At 42.3% G+C, this 18,363-nt stretch overlaps 1 protein-coding gene across 5 annotated transcripts in view; it reads right to left on the minus strand.

Annotated features, from left to right (window-relative positions):
• Positions 1–727: 727 nt before the first annotated feature.
• The window catches only part of UBAP1 (ubiquitin associated protein 1), a 64,660-nt gene continuing 47,024 nt past the window's right edge, over positions 728–18,363 (minus strand). For 3 of the 5 annotated variants that reach the window (XM_057721452.1, XM_057721453.1, XM_057721451.1), the window contains exons 3-7: positions 17,409–17,533; positions 9,818–10,741; positions 3,200–3,382; positions 2,490–2,591; positions 728–1,868 (exon numbers count right to left, since the gene is read on the minus strand). In XM_057721452.1, coding sequence (XP_057577435.1) covers positions 1,728–1,868; positions 2,490–2,591; positions 3,200–3,382; positions 9,818–10,741; positions 17,409–17,533 — 1,475 coding nt within the window. In that variant the 3' untranslated portion in view covers positions 728–1,727. Of the gene's footprint in view, positions 1,869–2,489; positions 2,592–3,199; positions 3,383–9,817; positions 10,742–16,835; positions 16,900–17,408; positions 17,534–18,363 lie in introns of those variants that run through there. The other 2 variants (XM_057721455.1, XM_057721454.1) reach the window with 2 other exon arrangements.

Raw genomic sequence — 18,363 nt, forward strand, 5'->3', positions numbered from 1 at the left:
AACCCCACGCACAGCAGCTTAGACCCAATGCAGCCAATAAATACATACATACATAAAAGATGCATTTTTTTTTTTGAAAAGGCTTAATTTTAAAAGCCAGAAGGGTTAACTGGCTTTCTGAGATAATGGCCATGCCTGATCTGACCACCAGAGGGCAACATCTTCCCAGCTTGGTGCTTCCCAGCCCAAAAGGCTTCTGTACCCACCCACTCCTCACGTGATCACTAAAAAAATTATAGAGACCCATACTAGCCAAAAGCACAAAAGGGGCTGTGGGAGAGTATGAAGTATAAGAACAAGAAACTCTAGGGATAAATCTAGTGCCATCAGATATAACAGCACTACTGAGAGCTGATGAAGCAGTGTGAATCCCAGTCCTGCCTGTGGAACACATAAATATGCCTGATGCTGCTCACAGGACAAGGGACTTGTTTTTCATTTCTGAGTGATTTCCCCCAAAGGCCCAGCCTGTCTCACCTCCACAGTCAGTCTTGCAGGAAGGCATATGTCTATGTCCTTGACCCAGAAACCGGGCTAGGTCAGGTTTAAACAGACCCTTGTCTGGGTCTGCCTTTGCAAACTAAAACCCAGGGCAGACTGGAGGACCAGCTCCTGGGTCCCACAGGACTAAGAGTTGGCAGAAAGTACTGAAATGACTACCACCCACTCGCCTCCATCCTGCAGTAAAACAGTCCTTGACAATAAAGAAATTATCACAGCAGGATAGACCTTTTGAATTTTTATTAGTAGTTCTCTCTGAAGAATCAAAATAGTTAGCAAATTACTTTAGATTCATCAAGACTGTATATCCTTTGTATTTAGATCTTTAATGATGTACAACATAATACAAAACAAACCAAAGAGACTGATTTCTATGACTAGGTGTTATTCATTGTGTCATCCTAGAGCAAGGGGCTAGAGGGAGAGGCTGTTCTCCAGGGAGAACTGAGGTGGAGTTAGTGCTGGGTGACTAAATCACAGCCTCTTTCTTCCCCACTTGATGGGCTGGGAAGGAGCCAATGATTTCTTAAACTGACAACTGTTTCCTAGGGCGGGGGGCTCTAAAATCCTGGGTAGCAGAAGACTGTGGTCCAAACCAGGCCAAAAGAAACAGGCTGGGGCAGGGAAGTGTGGTAACTGCCTGGCAGAAAAGACAAACTCAGGGCCCCAAGGGGAAAAGAGCATTCTTTGCACCTCAGAGACATTGCAGAACCAGTGTAACACTAAGTGACGTTGTTAAAAGGGGAAGAAAACAAAGCCCTGGAAGAACCTTTCAAGTGCACTCAACTTGGATTAGAGGTCAGTCCACCCTTGCAAGAGGAGGGAAACATCTAGCTCCGAAGCAGCACTGAGCCTGGCCCTCCCACCTCCTTCTCCCCAACTCCTTTTGGCAGCTGGGCCAGGTTTTGACTGAGGCCATACAGACCCCAGAAAGACCAGAGAAGTCTCTCTGGAGGGCCAAGGTGGGAAGGACACTTCTCAGACTACAAGTACTTTTAATATGGAAGGAGCCAGGACAGTTCTGGGGGCATTTGTATATCTCAGTCTTCCCTACTCCCAAGCTCAGGACCTAGACTCATAGAGACTTGGCAAGCACAGTCTCCACACCTGACCTTCCACCCCCAAAAGAAAATCCGGAAGTGTGCCCCTTCTCCTTCCCCACAGGTGGTCTCCTCAGGGCCTCCTGCAGGGGTTGTTCCGTGGCAGGGCCTAGACAGGGCCTGGTCTCAGCTGGCTCCTGCCCGAGCCATGAGGTCTTCCAAAGCATTGTCCTGGTCATTGTTGTGTAATAGCAGAACTTCCTTAATATCCTTCAGTTCAAAGCCCATTTCCTTAAACTTGCTCATTAACTGAAGAAACTCCATCATCTAAGGGAAATAAAGAGAATACAGACTCAAGAAAGGGGTCCAGCCACACAGCACAGCTGAGCGGAGGAATACGTGTGTAAGGGGACTATTTGGAAGAGCATTCCTCCACAGAGCCTCACAAGCCTCTCTGAGGTCCCCTAGCAAGCAGAGGAGGGCTGCAGAGGAAGTGCGGCCGTGGAGGAAGACAGGTTGATACCACAGCCAATCATCCTTCAGGAGCCATGCCCCATCCCAAATCTTGCTGACCTTCATTCAGGTCCCACCATCCACATCCGTGCTCCCACCCAGCAGGATACTGAACCCAGAAATGGCTGCTCTCTGGCAAGCAGCCTAGGTGAAGTGACTAGCAATCTCCCCCATCATCCAAAAGTATGGCTTTTGCCCAGGTCATTTTTTGTGTCCCTTGCTGAGATTCTAGCTAGTCTTCCACCCGATACTTCATCTGAGCCAAACACCCAAATTAGCCAAACGCTATTCTAGACACAGGAGATTCTGTGCTTCAACTACCTCTCCCTACAGTCACTGGAAGGGATGAAGGCTGTAGTCCAGGAGGACCCCCCCAGGACAGATTACTTTGTCTCTTCTTTCCAGAGGGTTCCCGTGAAGCATGAAGGTTCCTACCTTTTCCTCTGAACACTGCTGCATTTCCAGAGCCTCTTCCACTAAAAGAGGATCAAAGCCCTTCTCACAGAGCTGTCCATGTGCAAACAGATAGTCGAGAATCTAAGAAAAGAGAAAGGTTAAAGCACCTACTGCCACTCTTGTCTGTGCTTCTCAAAAGTCTTACACAAGCCAACAAGTGTGACATCTCCCCTCCTAAGGAGTTTCCGTCACAGCTGACTCACATCTCCCAGCTGATGTCACTTCCACAGCCTGGGCAGGATATTCTAAGAAACCACCCAAGTCAGAAAGTGCCCCCAAGGTTTAGGACTCCAGTACCCTATTTTGGAATTCCCTGGGCAGTTCTGACAGGATAAACATTTCTGGAAGAAGACATCTGACTATACCTCAAGGTTACTATGCCATCTCAGGAGAAGCAGAGAAGGGGGTAACTGGATAACAGTCAGCAACTCCAATACTCCCAAGGCTTTCCCTCAGCCTAGGTCCCAGAGCAGCGCCCAAAGCAGAAGCACTGCTGCTGAGGTGCTGGTTTCCCCCAACAAAGCACCCAGAGCCCACCTCCCCCCTCCCCCAAATCACAGGAAGAGACAATGGTGCTGTGAGTAGTCTGAGGGACTCTAGGATAGAGGCAGGACAGTATTCCAGCTCCAGAGATCTGGGACCTCTCTCCTACCCCCGCCCAGCCCCACAGCTGACTAATAACCGCTCACCTGCTCAATATTCTCTCCTTTCTTCTTCATGGCTCTCAAGACACACTCGTATGAGTAGCCCATGTTGACCACTGTCTCCACACATTGCCGCTCACTGGGGGACAGCGTCTGTAGTTCAGAATAAGCTTGGGGACAGCTGGGAGTGTTGGGCACTTGTGACGTTGAGAAATTAGGAGGTGTGACCTGGTGGTGGAGAGACAAAAGGATTAAGGCAAGAAGAAAGGCCTGGGCCCCAGAAGACACATCACTGAGGTAGCTCAATCCAGGGGCTTGTCATTTCTGACCTAATCAAACCTCCCAGTCAAGCAATCTGCCAGCAAGAAAGGGCCAGGTTTCTGGCCAGACATCCTGAAGAAGACTGAAGAGGAGCAGGGAAGCTCCAGCTGAGGGAGAGAAAAACTGGGAAGACACCTGCAAGTGTGGCCGTCCTCTACCTTCATCCCACCTTGCAGAGTGAGGAAGCATCACAAGAGCCACATGCCCCTCCATGCCCAAATCCTCTGGGCTTGAGTTAGAAAAAGAACTACCTTCAGGACTGATGCCCAAGCTGGCTGCCATGATTCCTCTCCAGGGCTCCATTATCCCTTTCCTAGGCTGCCATGTCTGAGTCCTAACGGGATCATTAACCTCAAACACCCCCACTCTGGAGCTGACTCTCCCAGTAATGTGTCCATCCTCACTTCTACTCTCACTGAGCTGGGCAGAGACTGCCAGCACCATTCCCACACATGGCCAGCTCAGGGCTCCCGTGCTCTGAGAGCACTCCACCTCTGCCCCACACAATGCACTGTGCTTTGATTCCCTGCAACAGCCGCTGTCCTACAGAGCCAAGCTGTGTTCTCAAGGACTGGAACGCGGTCTCCAGGGCCCTGCCTCTACTGCACTGGCTACAACGCAGCCTACTCCCTATCACTGGACTGGACTGGACTAACCCCAGCCTGACTTGTGGACAGATTCCCAGAATTAAATCCTCTTACCACTTTTGATAATGAATCAGCCCCAAGGCAAAAGGCAGCTCACTCCCAGGCCAAAGGATAGAACCACCATGGGAACAAGGTCACAAGCTGTTTGAAAGCTTGGCCCAGCTCCCAAGAACCAGGGAAAATCTTTCAACAAAATTTTATTTCTTTTTTTCTTTTCTTTTCTTTTTTTTTGGTGGGGGGCCAGGGTTGGGCAGAGGAGGGAGGAGAGAAAAGAGTCTGCTATCCTAGAAGCATTGTTGAAAATTTTATAGCAATAACCAGATGCTCTCCTCCAAGTCAGCTGGGAAAAGGCAAGAAGATTGTAAGTTTCTGCTTAACCACCTCTCACCCACAGAACACTCCAGGCAGTCCAGTCACAGGGCTGAGTCATTAGATTACAGGAGTCACAGCAGGGCATGGGAATTGGAACACACCAGTCTGGCCACCCAAGATTGTTTCTCTCTCTTCAGGGACAGGCTCTACCTGGGTTTGAGAATACCAAGAGCCAAACAGCATTTTGGTTGCACTGCTGGCACAGTACTTATTACACGCAGTATGAGCTCCTAGAGGTTAAAGGTTAGTTACCATGTCACATGCATTTCTAAATGCTGAGGGCTTGACTTTGAGCTTGAAACTTACAGGACCCCGATCAACAGTTATTGAATAAGTGGAGCTCTATTAGGATTTCAAAGGGGGAATTTCATTTAACACAGTAAATTGACACTGATTCTCCTCCCCTCTAAAACCCACAAAAATAATAAAACAAAACTGTATTAACCTTTAAGGTCAAAGAAAAAGAGGGAACAGCAGAGGACAATGTATTTCAAAGAAATTTTAGAAGGTGGAATGCTAATGGAAGCAGAGTAATGGGCAGAAGCAATGAAGTTAAAGTAAGTTGGAGACAGGAGAGTCAGTCCATCAAGCCCCTGGAGACCCCTGAGAGAGGAGTTCAGTATTTGGAAGCAAGCACCAGGTACTGTTGGGATAAGGCAAGGCACAAGTAGACAGTGATCAGAGCAGAAAACCCTCAGGCGGACGTTCCCCACCTCACCTTCTGCAAGAGGCAGAAGGTTTAGTCTCTAGAAAACATGAACCAACACTAAAAAGGACTAAGGAGTCCAAGCACAGCATATGGCAGAGTGAGGTGCAGGAACCAAAAAGGGGATTAAGTAAGTCTACACTAGCATTCCCCACCTTCTTTAGCCTTCAAGCAGAATTCTCTAGATAAACTTTAATAGCCCCCAAGACCTTCACATGTTGATGTTTTGCAGAGCTCCCCTCAAAGCCAACTAACCTTCAACTTATAGTAAATCTTCATGATCAGCAAGCACACCCCAACATACACATTCCCCCCATTTTGACTTTTATTTTAGTGTCTCACTCTTAAATGTGAATAGAAAGCCAAAGACACAAACATAAGACCAAACCAGAAGAGGGAAAAGACAAAGCACTTGGAAATTTAAAATAAAGTAAAATTTGTATTTAAAAGATTATGACATTTAAAAAAAGGGGGGGGGGGGGTATTATAGCTAGTCAAAGATAGATCCCAGAAAGTAAGACATAAAGTCAAAGAGACAGAAAACAGAAAAAGAGATAGCAAATTAGAACAACAGTCAAGGAGGTCCAACATCCAGCTTATAGAAAAAACAGAAAAGTATAATACCAAAAACAAACAAATCACATCAACCAGATTTTGAAAACCAAGCTGAGCCTTAGTTTGAAAAGGATCCGGGAGGGCCAAGCACAATGAATGAACAAAGCCCATCACTGGTAAATTTCAAATCTCCAGAAATGAAGAAAAGATCCCAAAAGCTTGTGGGAGGAGGGGAAGAAATCAGAATTGCACACAGTATTGCTAGAAATCAGTGGAGCTTATAATTTGAATTTTTTGAATTTTTTTTTTAAGGGAGCAAGTCTTAAAAATCCTTGAAGGAAAATGATCTTCAACTAAGAAATCTAAATCCAGACAAACTATTATTTACATATGATGGTAAAATTAAGACATTTTTGGATATTCAAGGACTCAAAAACAACAGGTTAACCAACATATGTGAATGTATCTGAATGAGAAAATTATCATTAGGTCTTTGACAGCTCTTCTAGAGGATTTGGACAAAATTAGCAACATGCACAAAGAAACTAGGCAGAATTTTTTAATGGGGCAGTTAAACTATGAGAAACAAAAAGCTACCAAAAAATCCTCATTACCACCACAGTATACTGTGTGCACTCAGTGTTAAATATTTACCCAATCATAATAATATGAACAATAACATTAACCGAACCAAAATCTGTGACATAAATATGACGGGAGATACAGGAAGAAGCTAGAGGAGGGACTACTAAGCTAAATCCTCAACTACTAAAACAGGAAGTACAAGCCTGTTTAAAATTCATAAATTTAGAAAAATATAAGCATCTAACTTAGAAATACAGAGAAAAATCCCAGCATAAACAGTTTAAAGAGTTAAAAGTGCCTGATTATGGGAAGCAAAACTGGAACTGGGAGAGGTGAAACAGGGAGCTACTGTTCTTCAATGTAAGCCTTTTAAATGCTACTTGATTTCATTAAAATATGCTTGTACCACTTTGATAAAAAATAAATTCATTTTTAATTGTTATTTATTTTAAAAATTTTTTCATTTGGTTCTTGCTATCTTTATTTCTTTTTTGAGGCTTCCTATTTCTTTTTTCCTTTTTCTTTTTTGGCTGTACCACATGGCTTGCAGAATCTTAGTTCCCCAACCAGGAATCGAACCCAGGGCCACAGCAGTGAAAGCACTTGAGTCCTAAGCACTGGAAAAGTCCAGCCAGGAAAGTCCCTCATTTTTTAAATCTAGAGATGGAGAAGGACTCTATAAGTATTAAAGCAGTGGCAACATGAGAAATGATCAACAGATTCAAACACCAAAAAGCTAAGAGATTGTATACATCAAAAATTATTTAAAATACAGTTTAAAAGCAAATTGGCACTACTTGTATGTTTCTTGGCCACAATTAGTAAATTGAGGACTCAGGAGTTTAAGGGAGAAGGCAAATATTTTGCTGAAGTAACTGTTGAAAGAGTGGGGAACATGTACCCATACCTGGAGAAAGAGAACCCAATGGCAGAATAAGCCTAACCTGTGAGCAGATCAAGACCCCTTGAAGGGCTGAGAGGCAGTGGGAAGAGACACTGGGCTAGGGCTAGGTCAGGCACGTGTATGCTGGACACAGAATAAGGGCACATGACAAGATTGTTCCTCTCAAGATGATCCCATGGAGCTCTCAACTTCTAAGATTAGTTTATATAAACAGTGCAACATGAAATCAAAATCTGAAAAATGAGACCCAAACACTGGGCCTGAAACAGCCCAGTGTTCCACAAGAACCAAATTTCAGGAACACTTCCCTGGGAGTTCCTATTTGAAGGATGTATATAGCCCAGCTGACCCTCATCACCACCCCCTTGCCTAAAGTCACTATCTTAGAGAGAAGTGCTTCTCTCACTGGGAAAGGTTCTTACTGTGGGCCTCAAAAACTCACACTAAGATAAAAAGCCAGGATGGGAACTAGGCTTTGCTCCTGGGAGTAAAAGATCACCAGAACTTCCTTAAAAGATCACCAGAACTCCAACTCTGTCTATATGCACCCCCTGAAGGCAGCAAGTCCCCAGGTCAGGATGAAGCAGGCACCCTCCACCCTAAAATCGATGAGCCCAAAAGAAACTCCACAATCAGGTGGGAGAATGACGAGTGCTCTGGTTTGAGAAATACCCACTGCAATTAGTTCACTGCCATTGGTCTCTGAAAGGTTTACTCTAAGTTACATGGGGGTAGGCATGGGGGATGGTGGTGGTTGAGGATCCCCTAACCTTTCAGGGTGCTTTTAACTTCTCTAAAGCATACAATAAGTCATGAAGTAAAGAGGAATATCATGCTGACCAGAGTCCAACCACAAACCAGGAGGAATTAGGATAAGGCCCATCCTAGGAGATGTTATGCACTCTGTTGAATTTCTCTGGGCCAACGTCCATGGAAGTTTACAGGCAGCAGTAAGCTCTGTGACAATGGAAGCACTCACACAGAGAGAATCATTTACCAGGAATGTTATTGCTGGGAACTTGCACTCTTTGTAAGGCAGGCCAAAGCTCATCTTTTCTACCAGCTTAATAACAGGCGTATTATGGTCTCTAAGAGAGATCCCACCAATACAATCAGGGCCCTTCCTTTCTGGCTATAAATATTGTCTTGATGTGCTGTCATTTAAAAAATATGAACTGGTGTAGCAAAAGGTTCTTGGACTTCTATTATTTCTATTCTATAATGCAATAATGTATTGTTCTCTGCTTCTGAAACAGCCACATAAAATAACTTCCCTGTATATGCATCTTTTTTGTGTGACAAATTCAGATTTTCTTTGAGATGATACAAGTTACAACTTTTGTATCAATCTACCCTTCAACACTAAATCTGAGTTCCAACCTTCCCCTCTCCCTCTCTTTGGAGAAAACTGCGCAATTCTTAGTAGAAAGCAAAAAAAAAAAAAGTAATTACAGGATTAAAACCTACAGGTTTAAAAATGACAAATTTCTACCTTTTGCTCAAACTTCCAATACAAATTATGCCCCAGTTACTAAAATACCACCCAGTTTGAAGAAACATAACACCAAATAATCAAATACACAAGAGCCAAGTTTCAGGGCAGAATGAAAGAGGGAGGAGAGAGAGGGAGGAGAGAGAGGGAGGAGAGGGAGGTAGGGAGAAGATAAAAAGAGGACTACCAAGCAACCATGAAAAAATTAAGAAAGGTAACAAGAAAAAACAAAAAGATAGAAAGCCTTTAAAAATAAAGATGTGGTACATATATACAATGGAATATTACTCAGCCATAAAAAGGAATGAGATGGGGTCATTGTAGAGATGTGGATGGACCTAGAGTCTTGTCATACAGAGTGAAGTAAGCCAGAGAGAGAGAAACAAATATCGTATATTAATGCATATATGTGGAATCTACAAAAATGGCACAGATGAACTATTTGCAGGGCAGAAATAGAAATGCAGACACAGAGAATTGGACATGTAGACACCGGGGCGGGGGGGAGGGGGAATTGGGAGATTAGGATTGACGTGTATATACTACTATGTGTAAAAGAGCTAGCGGGAACAAGCTATAAAGCACAGGAAGCTCAGCTCGGTGCTCTGTGACAACCTAGATGGGTGGGAAGGGCAGGGGGAGGTCCAGGAGGGAGGGGATATAGGTATAATATAGCTGATGAACTTCATTGTACAGCAGAAACTAACACAACATTGCAAAACAATTATACTCCAATAAAAAAATAATTTTTTACAAATGCAAATACAAGACATGACAGCATGGAAAAGAACAAACTGATTAGGCAGGAAAACACAATTCACGTGATACACATAATCTTTTTGAAGGAAAAGACCAAAAAGATACAGGGAGGAACAAGCCAATATTAACCAAGTTAGGTACAAAGCTATCTGTGTCCTCAGAAAAATAACCAGAACTACATATACTTAATATAAGCAAGGCTCAATTTGGTCATGCCCCATCCTGCCCTAAACCTTGAAAAGAAGAATGTGAGGGTGGCAACTGCTGGGTGGAATTTAGAAATCTGTAGAGCTTTAATTTAGGGGGGATTTAAAAGGCTTACCGTAGGACCTGTATTTGGAGGTGATGATTCTTCTGTGCACACAGACAAGACAGAGAGGGAAGGCATCTGGGAAGGGGTCAGGGTTGGCACCTCTGTGCCACTGTCCAAGTTCAAAGCTGAAAGCCCAAGAGTATGATGCCCATTGAGCTCACTGGCACTGCTTTGGGTGGAAGGCTTTAGGGAATTCCGGAACGTGCCACTGCGGAGGCAGGATGTGCTATGGAAAGTGCTTGCCATCTTGGCTGTCTTCTGACTGCTGTCATCAGAGTCAAGTTTGGGGAAGGAAAGGGACTTGATATTGCTTACTGCAGGGATGGGGGGCAGGGACACTTTGGAAGACAGCGACATCTTTTCACAGTTGCCCAACTGTGGTAAAGTTATAAAGCCATTGGGTTTGTGAAGAGGCTTGAAATCCAGGGTTGCCCGCTCCAGGGATGCCAGGACCTCCTCATCCTGTAGCACAGACCCAGAGCCACCTCTAGGCAAGTTACTGTCCAATAACTGGGCCATAATGGGCCCACTGGTTCCTACCAAAATGTTTCTCAGCTCTTCCTTCTCATCAATAGTTTTTAACTCCAGATTATCAAACGGGTCTTCTTCACACTCAAAGTCAGCAGGATTAAAATCTGCCTTTGTGTGGGGTGGGCTGAGAACTTTCTGTTTTGTGGCACTGCTGCTGACCCGAGTCGGGGTGAGGATGCTGTTGTGCTGTAAGCTGGCAAGGATAGGATTGATAGGAGGTGGCATTGTGGCTGTACTGTGAGTCTTGGAGAAGCTCATTTTGCTGTCGCCCTCTGGGCCACTCTTAGAATTCACTTTAGTTTCTGCTTCCTCAGCCTTGCGCTCTGCTTCCCACTGGGCTTCTTGGATTTTCTTAATATCTTCAGCCCACTCAATGGTTTTCTTTTCCAAGGAGAAGTCATACTGCAAAGATATATCAGAGAAAGGAAGTGTGAACCCAGGTGGCTGCCCCTCCCCCACCCAATTCCTCACCCAATTTACTTCTTCCTCACCCTGGCACAAGAGAACTGGGCAAGGCAGCATTTAACGTGTATAGGAGGATCCCCACTCGGGAAAACTAAGATTTCCTAATCTAACATGATTTAATCAAACTATGCTCCCTGGTTACTTCTAGAAATTAACCAGAAAGAGCTCCCACCACCTCTAATCCTACATACCAGGCCAAATGTACCTTGTCACCTCCCTTGCTTTCTCCCCTCAGGCCATTTCCCTTCCTAGAATTCTTCATTGGTGGCTCAGGCAGAACTCAGCTGCCTCCTCTGTAAAGCTTTCCTGATGGCCCATTCCTTCCTCTGAATTCTTACATAGTGTCTGTCTCTATCATTTGCTGCTGAGCACATGTGACCAAGTGCAGCTTTAATCTTTCTCTAAACATTTCCCCAACACGATCACAAGCCTCTTATGGGCAGCAACTGGGCCTTAGACCCTCCTAAGGTCTCCATTATCTAATACAATGCCCTAAATAGATCCCATGCTTAGTAATAACAACAGCCCCTAGTATTTGAGAAGCACTTACAAGGTGCCATGCATGATTCTAAGCACTTTTTATGTATTAGCTCCCTAGATTTTTTCAACATTACAAGGGCTATGCTCAAGGTCATAAAAGCTGTTAAGTGGTAGAGCCTGGATCAGGCAGCCTGACAACAGATTCTATACTCTAAACCACTACCAAATTACAATGAACAGATTGTATCCAAATGTAGGAAAACTGCTTATTAAGAAATCTAGACATATTCAAATTAAGATTGTACAGTGCAAACTCAACAAACAACCTGATTACAAAATGGCCAAAGGATCTAAACAGACATTCCTCCAAAGAAGCCATACAGAGGGCCAAGAGGCATATGAAAAGATGTTCAATATCACTAATTATAAGGGAAATGCAACTCAAAACCACAATAAGATATCACCTCATGCCCATTAAAATGGCTATTATCAAAAAGGCAAGAAATAACAAGAGGATGTGGAGAAAAGGGTACCTTCATACACACTGTTGGTGGGAATGTAAACTGGCATAGCCACTGTGGAAAACAGTATGGAAATTTCTCAAAAATTAAGTATAACTATATGATCCAGCAATTCCACTTCTGAGTATTTACCCAAAGAATACACAAAGACTAACTCAAAAAGATTCAGGCACTCCTGTGTTCATTGCTATTTACAATAGCCAAGATATGGATACAACCTAAATGCCCATCCTGGATGAACAGACAAAGATGATGTAGGGTGAGTGTGTGTACATATACACACAATGGAATACCACTCAGCCATTTAAAAACAGGTGAAATCTTGCCACTTGCAACAACATGAACAGACCTCGAGGGCATTATGCTAAGTGAAATAAGTCAGAAAGTGAAAGACAAATACTGTTTATGATTCCATGCATATGCAGAATGTGTATGTATATACATACACGTAAACAAAACAAAACAAGAACATAGAGAACAGTTTAGTGGTTATGGGGTGAGGGACAAAAGTTGAGTAAAGGAGGTCAACGGTATGGTGACAGATGGAAACTAAATTTTTGATGATGAGGATGTTGCAGTGTATACAGAAGTCAAAATATAATGCTGTATACATGAAACTTCTATAATGTTATAAAACCAATGTTACCTCAATTAATAAAAAAGATTATAGAGTACAAACTGCACAAGGATTCATTTCATGGTTCCTTAATACCTTAAAGTGTAGATCAACTTATAAAAATTTCATTTGCATACTTGGAAAAAATACACCTATTATATAAAACCAAATTCACCAGGACAGGAGAAAACAAAACCTCTGGTGTTCACCCTAAAGCACCAAAGCTAAACAATGTGTGCACATTCAAGGCTGGAGACACAATAAGAGTAAAGAGGGAAAAGGGAGAGGAAGGAGGCCTATCGTGATGACAAGAGTATAAGAAACATAATAAAGCGCCTCAGGTCATCCCTAAACCTTTCAGCATCAAACAACACAAGAGAAGCCTGGAAACACACATGTCAAGAAGTTCATTTACACACCCTTGAGCCAGTTACTGAGCCACAGAAAGACACTTCGGGGGTCACAGGGCTTCCTTTCTACCACTAACTGAATAATGAGAAAACAGCACTGGGCAAAGGTTGCTGCTTCTCTAACTGTGGAGGAAATCCAATTTTGTAACTGGTTTCCTCCACCAAAAACTAAGGCTGTGACCAACTTCCCACTGCCTGTAAACACAGGTCTCTGAAGTTTTACTCCCAAAAACAATTGGAAATTTCTTCCCTCTTTAATAAAACCTTTATTGAACTTTTTTTTTAATTACCAAAGTAATGTAGAATACTTGAACACAGTAAAAAACATAGAGGAAAAAATAAAAATACTACAGTGAAAAAAAGAAAGAATGTGGTGTCTGTGAGTGTACAATAATAAATAATAACAGCATCTAACATTTATGGAGTACCAGGAACCAGAGTAAGCATTACAAATGCTTTATTTTACTTAATCCTTATAACAACGTTAAAATCTGTACAAGATTACACAGCTATTACATGGTAATTCCAGCCCATGAATCAGTGAACCAGAGTCTGCTCTAAACCGTGACACTAAGGGCCACCCTCCACTACTATGGCCACTACCACCATTTTCAATGAAAACTTTCTGGACCTGGATGCAAGGGTTTGATTATGTTTTACTGGCTCACTTCGATGATTTTTTAATCTGAAATCTCAAGTTTGTATTGTCATGCAAGGGTAAATATGGAAAAACTTATTAGGAAGCTTCAAGCTGTTTAGGGCTCTAGGTCTGACTCTTCTCTAGATAAAGGGAGCCAGCACCAACACCACACCAACACCACAGCCAAATCCTCCACTGGAGACCCTAAGCAGTCAAAGTTTAAGGGAGCTATCTGCAATTTGAGAACAAAAACACTTCAGCTAGCCCACACAGGAATGCAACTTGTTGCCTTGATCTCCTCTTTTGTTACTAGTGGGTGCTATGAGTATGACAGGCACAGTACCAGGCATTCATTAGTGCTTCACAGTGATCAAACAGAAAACTCCCAGCAAAACCTATTAATGGCAACAATGTGGGATTCTAAACAAGTCTTCTGAATGAATCAATGAGGCAGTGAACAATACGAGAACTACTGAAATAAGATGGAGGTGTTATTTAAATCATATTGCTAATAGTATTCTGCACTCAGAGAGGTATTTACTGAATATTTGTTGCTGCAAATAAAAAAGCCACCAGGCAAACAGAACAAGGTAAAACGTCATAAAGGAAATCTCTATCTCTTCTGGCCCAATAAAGTCTCCATATACAAAAGGAATATCAATTCAGTATCCAAAAACATGTAAGATATTCGACATTATTAGTAACTAGGGAAATGTACATTAAAACCACCATAAAAACAAAACAAAACAAAAACAAAAACAAAAAGTTCCACCATAAGAGGGGAACTTCCCTGGCGGTCCAGTGGTTAAGATACCGCGCTTCCACTGCAGGGGGCATGGGTTCGATCCATGGTCGGGGAACTAGGATCCCACATGCCAAGGCGCAGTCAAAAAAACTAAAAAAAAAAAAAAATATATATATAACACCATAAGATCACTGCACACCCATTAAGATGTATATAAATAACCAAAAAGACGGATGATAACAAAAGTTGGCTAGGATGTGGAGAAATTGGAAACTTCTTGCAGTATAGGTAGGATTGTAAAATGGTGCAGTCACTTTGGAAAATAGTCTGGCAATTCCTCCAAAGGTTAAACATAGTTAATATATGACCCAGGGACTTCCCTGGTGACGCAGTGGTTAAGAATCCACCTGCCAAGCTTCCCTGGTGGCACAGTGGTTAAGAATCCACCTGCCAACATAGAGGACATGGGTTCGAGCCCTGGTCTGGGAAGATCCCACATGCCGCAGAGCAGCTAAGCCTGTGTGCCACAACTACTGAGTCTGCGCTCTAGAGCCCGAGAGCCACAACTATTGAGCCCACGTGCCACAACTACTGAACCCCGCGCGCCGAGCCCATGCTCCGTAACAAGAGAAGCCACAGCAATGAGAAGCCCGCACACCACAACAAAGAGTAGCCTCCACTCACCACAGCTAGAGAAAGGTCTCCTGCAGTAACAAAGACCCAACACAGCCAATTAATTAATGAGTTAAAAAAAAAAAAAAGAACCCGCCTGCCAATGCAGGGGACACGGGTTCAAGCCCTGGTCCAGGAAGATCCCTCAAAGCAACTAAGCCTGAGTACCACAACTACTGAGCCTGTGCTCTAGGGCCTGCATGTCGCAACTACTGAGCCTGACTGTTGCAACTACTGAAGCCTGTGTGCCTAGAGCCTGTGCTCCACAACAAGACAAGCCTCTGAGAAGTCTACAAACCACAATGAAAAGTAGCCCCCGCTAGCCACAACTAGTGAAAAAGCCCTCACATGGCAGAAGTCCCAATGCAGCCAAAAAAAAGACAAAAAGAAAAAAATATATATATATGACCCATAAATTTCACTCCTATGTTATATACCCAAGAAAACTGAAAGCATATGTCTGCACAAAAACCTGTATACAAATGTTCACAGCAGCTTTATTCCTAAAAGCCAAAACACTGGAACCATCAAAAATGTCAATCAACTGGGGACTTCTCTGGTGGTCCAGTGGTTAAGCTCCTTGCTTCCACTGCAGGGGGCGTGGGTTCAATCCCTGGTTGGGGAACTGAGATCCCACAAGCCAATTGGCCAAAAAAAAAAAAAATTCTATCAACTGATGAATGGATAGACAAACTGTGGTATGTTATGTCAGCACAATGGAATTATTCAGCCATAAAAATGAATGAAGTACTAATACTTCATTCATACAATATGGATAAAACTTGAAAACATTATGCTAAGTAAAATAAACCAGTCACATATATATTTATGTATAGTCATATATAAAAGACTAAATATTGTATTATTCCATTTATATGATATTCCAGAATAGACAAATTCATAGAGACAGAAAGTAGATTTTAGTGGTTGCCAGGGGCTGGGGAAAGGGGAAAATAGGAAGTGACTGCTAATGCACACTCGGTTTCTTTTCAGGGTGATGAAAATGTTCTGGAATGAGATGGTAATGATGGTTATACAACTCTGAATATACTAAAAAAAACACTTATTTGCATACCTTAAAAGGGAAAATTTTGTGGTTATGTGAATTATATATCAACAACACTGTTATTTAAAAAAATGTAACTGAAGTTCTCTACTACGATTATTCCCTACAAAAAGACTGGCAAATAAAACAAAGAATACATTTTTTTTTTTTTTTTTTATTGTTTGTGTGGTTTTTTAAAATTTTTTTTTTGGCCGCGCCATGTGGCTTGTGGGATCTTAGTTCCCCAACCAGGGATTGAACCCAGGGCCTTGGCAGTGAAAGCACAGAGTCCTTTCCACTGAACTGCCAGGGAATTCCCCCATTTTTTTTTCCCCAAAGAATACATTTTATAGTAAGATGGTAATGCCTCAGTAAATCCCCCTTCTTTGCCAGGAAGTTGTATTTTAAAAAATCTAAAGTCACAGGAAGAGTGTTTAGGTGAATAGTGTACCTTTCTGTTTTTCCATGTAACTCCTTCTCTAAACTGTAAGATCCATGAGGACAGTGATTAAGGCATTTATCTCTATCCTCAGCCCTAGCAGTGTCACTCAAAAGCAGACAGTCAATAAATGTGTAGGAAGTCACATAACATGGGGCTATTTGCTGCTTTCAAGATATAATTTTATACATTTATATATAACTAAGCTTTAAAGATGCAAGGGTTGGAAAAGAAGCTATTGAGGAGGTGGCATTTAAGCACAGTCTAGAAAAATAGATTTTTAATAGGCAGACAGCTTTTAGTATGATAAAAAGAGAAGAGTACTTCAACTGGGGATAACAGCTCATTAGAAAAACATGGTACAGGCAGGTAATACACACAGTATGGTCGACAAATCGCTAGTATACTGGTTTGGAGGGAATACGGAGGAGAGGATGAGCTAAGGTACTCGACCATAACTTACGTCTAGACTTGATTCAATAACGGTTGGTGAATCACTGTAAGTTTTCAAATTCAGGAATATTATTCTAGAAACAATACGAAAAATAGAAGGAAAGTTCTGTAAGCAGAGGAGCCCATTAAAGAGGCTACTGAAATAGCCTAGGTGAAAAAATAAGGTAAGGATAAACTGAATAGCAAAGGGAAGACACAGCAGAGAGAAAATATTATGTAACCTGAGTGACCAAGAAGGTAATGAGGACATTAATACAGAGAAGGAAAGAGGGGAAGAAGCAAGTCAGATGAGCAATGGGGATTTCTTTTGGACAAGGCACAGAATCCCAGGAACATACAATCTAACAGATTACACAAGATCTGTAACACATATATAAACATGTATGTGTGTGTGTGTGTGTGTGTGTGTGTGTGTACATGCCTGTGTGCAAGTGAGAGAGACAGTGTGAGCCAAGCAATAACAGGAGCTATCAGAAACACAAATTAAGAGATAGGAGAATTTTTTTTCTGTTTCACTATACATCAAATTCTTACTCCTTAAAATTTTAAATGTACTAAACTTTAACTAAAAATTACCACTTACCTGTACTTCTCTGACAACCTGCAAACAGTCAGGCAAGGAGAAGCCAATAGGTAGACCAACTTTAGCTGGTGTTTTGAATTTGTCTCCTATCTTAAATGGGACATCATCAAGGTAACTGAAAGTCCCTACAATCAAAAATAAAGTAGAAAATATCAGCAAAGAACTTATTATTTGTTTTGGTATAATCTTACGTCTAGGATACAACATTAATTTACGCTATCCTAAGACTAGAAGTTACAGAGTTCCTTCTCTGCTTACCACCTCCTTACCCTAGATCTGGAAGGAGGAACTCCTATTTGAGGCTACTTGATCTTATTAGGGTTTACTTTCAATTATACTTAGCGTAAAAGCCAAAGTACTCATAGCAGCCTAAAAGGCCTCCCCAACACCCTAAATAACCTCTCTTGCCCTCAACTGCTGGCTCATTGTGCTAGGTCACAGTGATTCTCTGTTCCTCAACCATGACATGGTCAAACCCACCTCAAAAATCCTGCACTGGCTGTTTCCTCTACCTGGAATGTTCTTCCCTCAGATATTCACATGGCTTACTTCTTCATCTCCTTCAAGTCTCTGCTCAAATGTCACTGTTCTAAGTGAGACTTACCCTGACCACCCTATTTAAAATTACTACCACACCCTCACCACAGTAATCCCACATTATCATCTATCTTTTCTCCATAGCACTTATTACCTTCTAACATATTATATAATTTGCCTTTTAATTATATTTATTGTCTGCCTTGCCCAATGGAATATAAGCTCCCTGCAGGTAAGTATTTAAGTCTATTTTATTCACTGATGTAGTCTCAAAACCTCAGCACTGCCTGGCACACATGAGGCACTTATTAAATACCGCTGAATAGATGACAGAATCTCCACAAAAGAACCTCCTTGATTAGGATTTCTCTATTAATAAGAATCATTTTTTAATTAATACAAAGAACTACTACTTTTT

The sequence above is a fragment of the Hippopotamus amphibius genome, chromosome 2 (genome assembly GCF_030028045.1).
Source record: "Hippopotamus amphibius kiboko isolate mHipAmp2 chromosome 2, mHipAmp2.hap2, whole genome shotgun sequence".
NCBI classification, from domain to species: Eukaryota; Metazoa; Chordata; class Mammalia; order Artiodactyla; family Hippopotamidae; genus Hippopotamus; species Hippopotamus amphibius.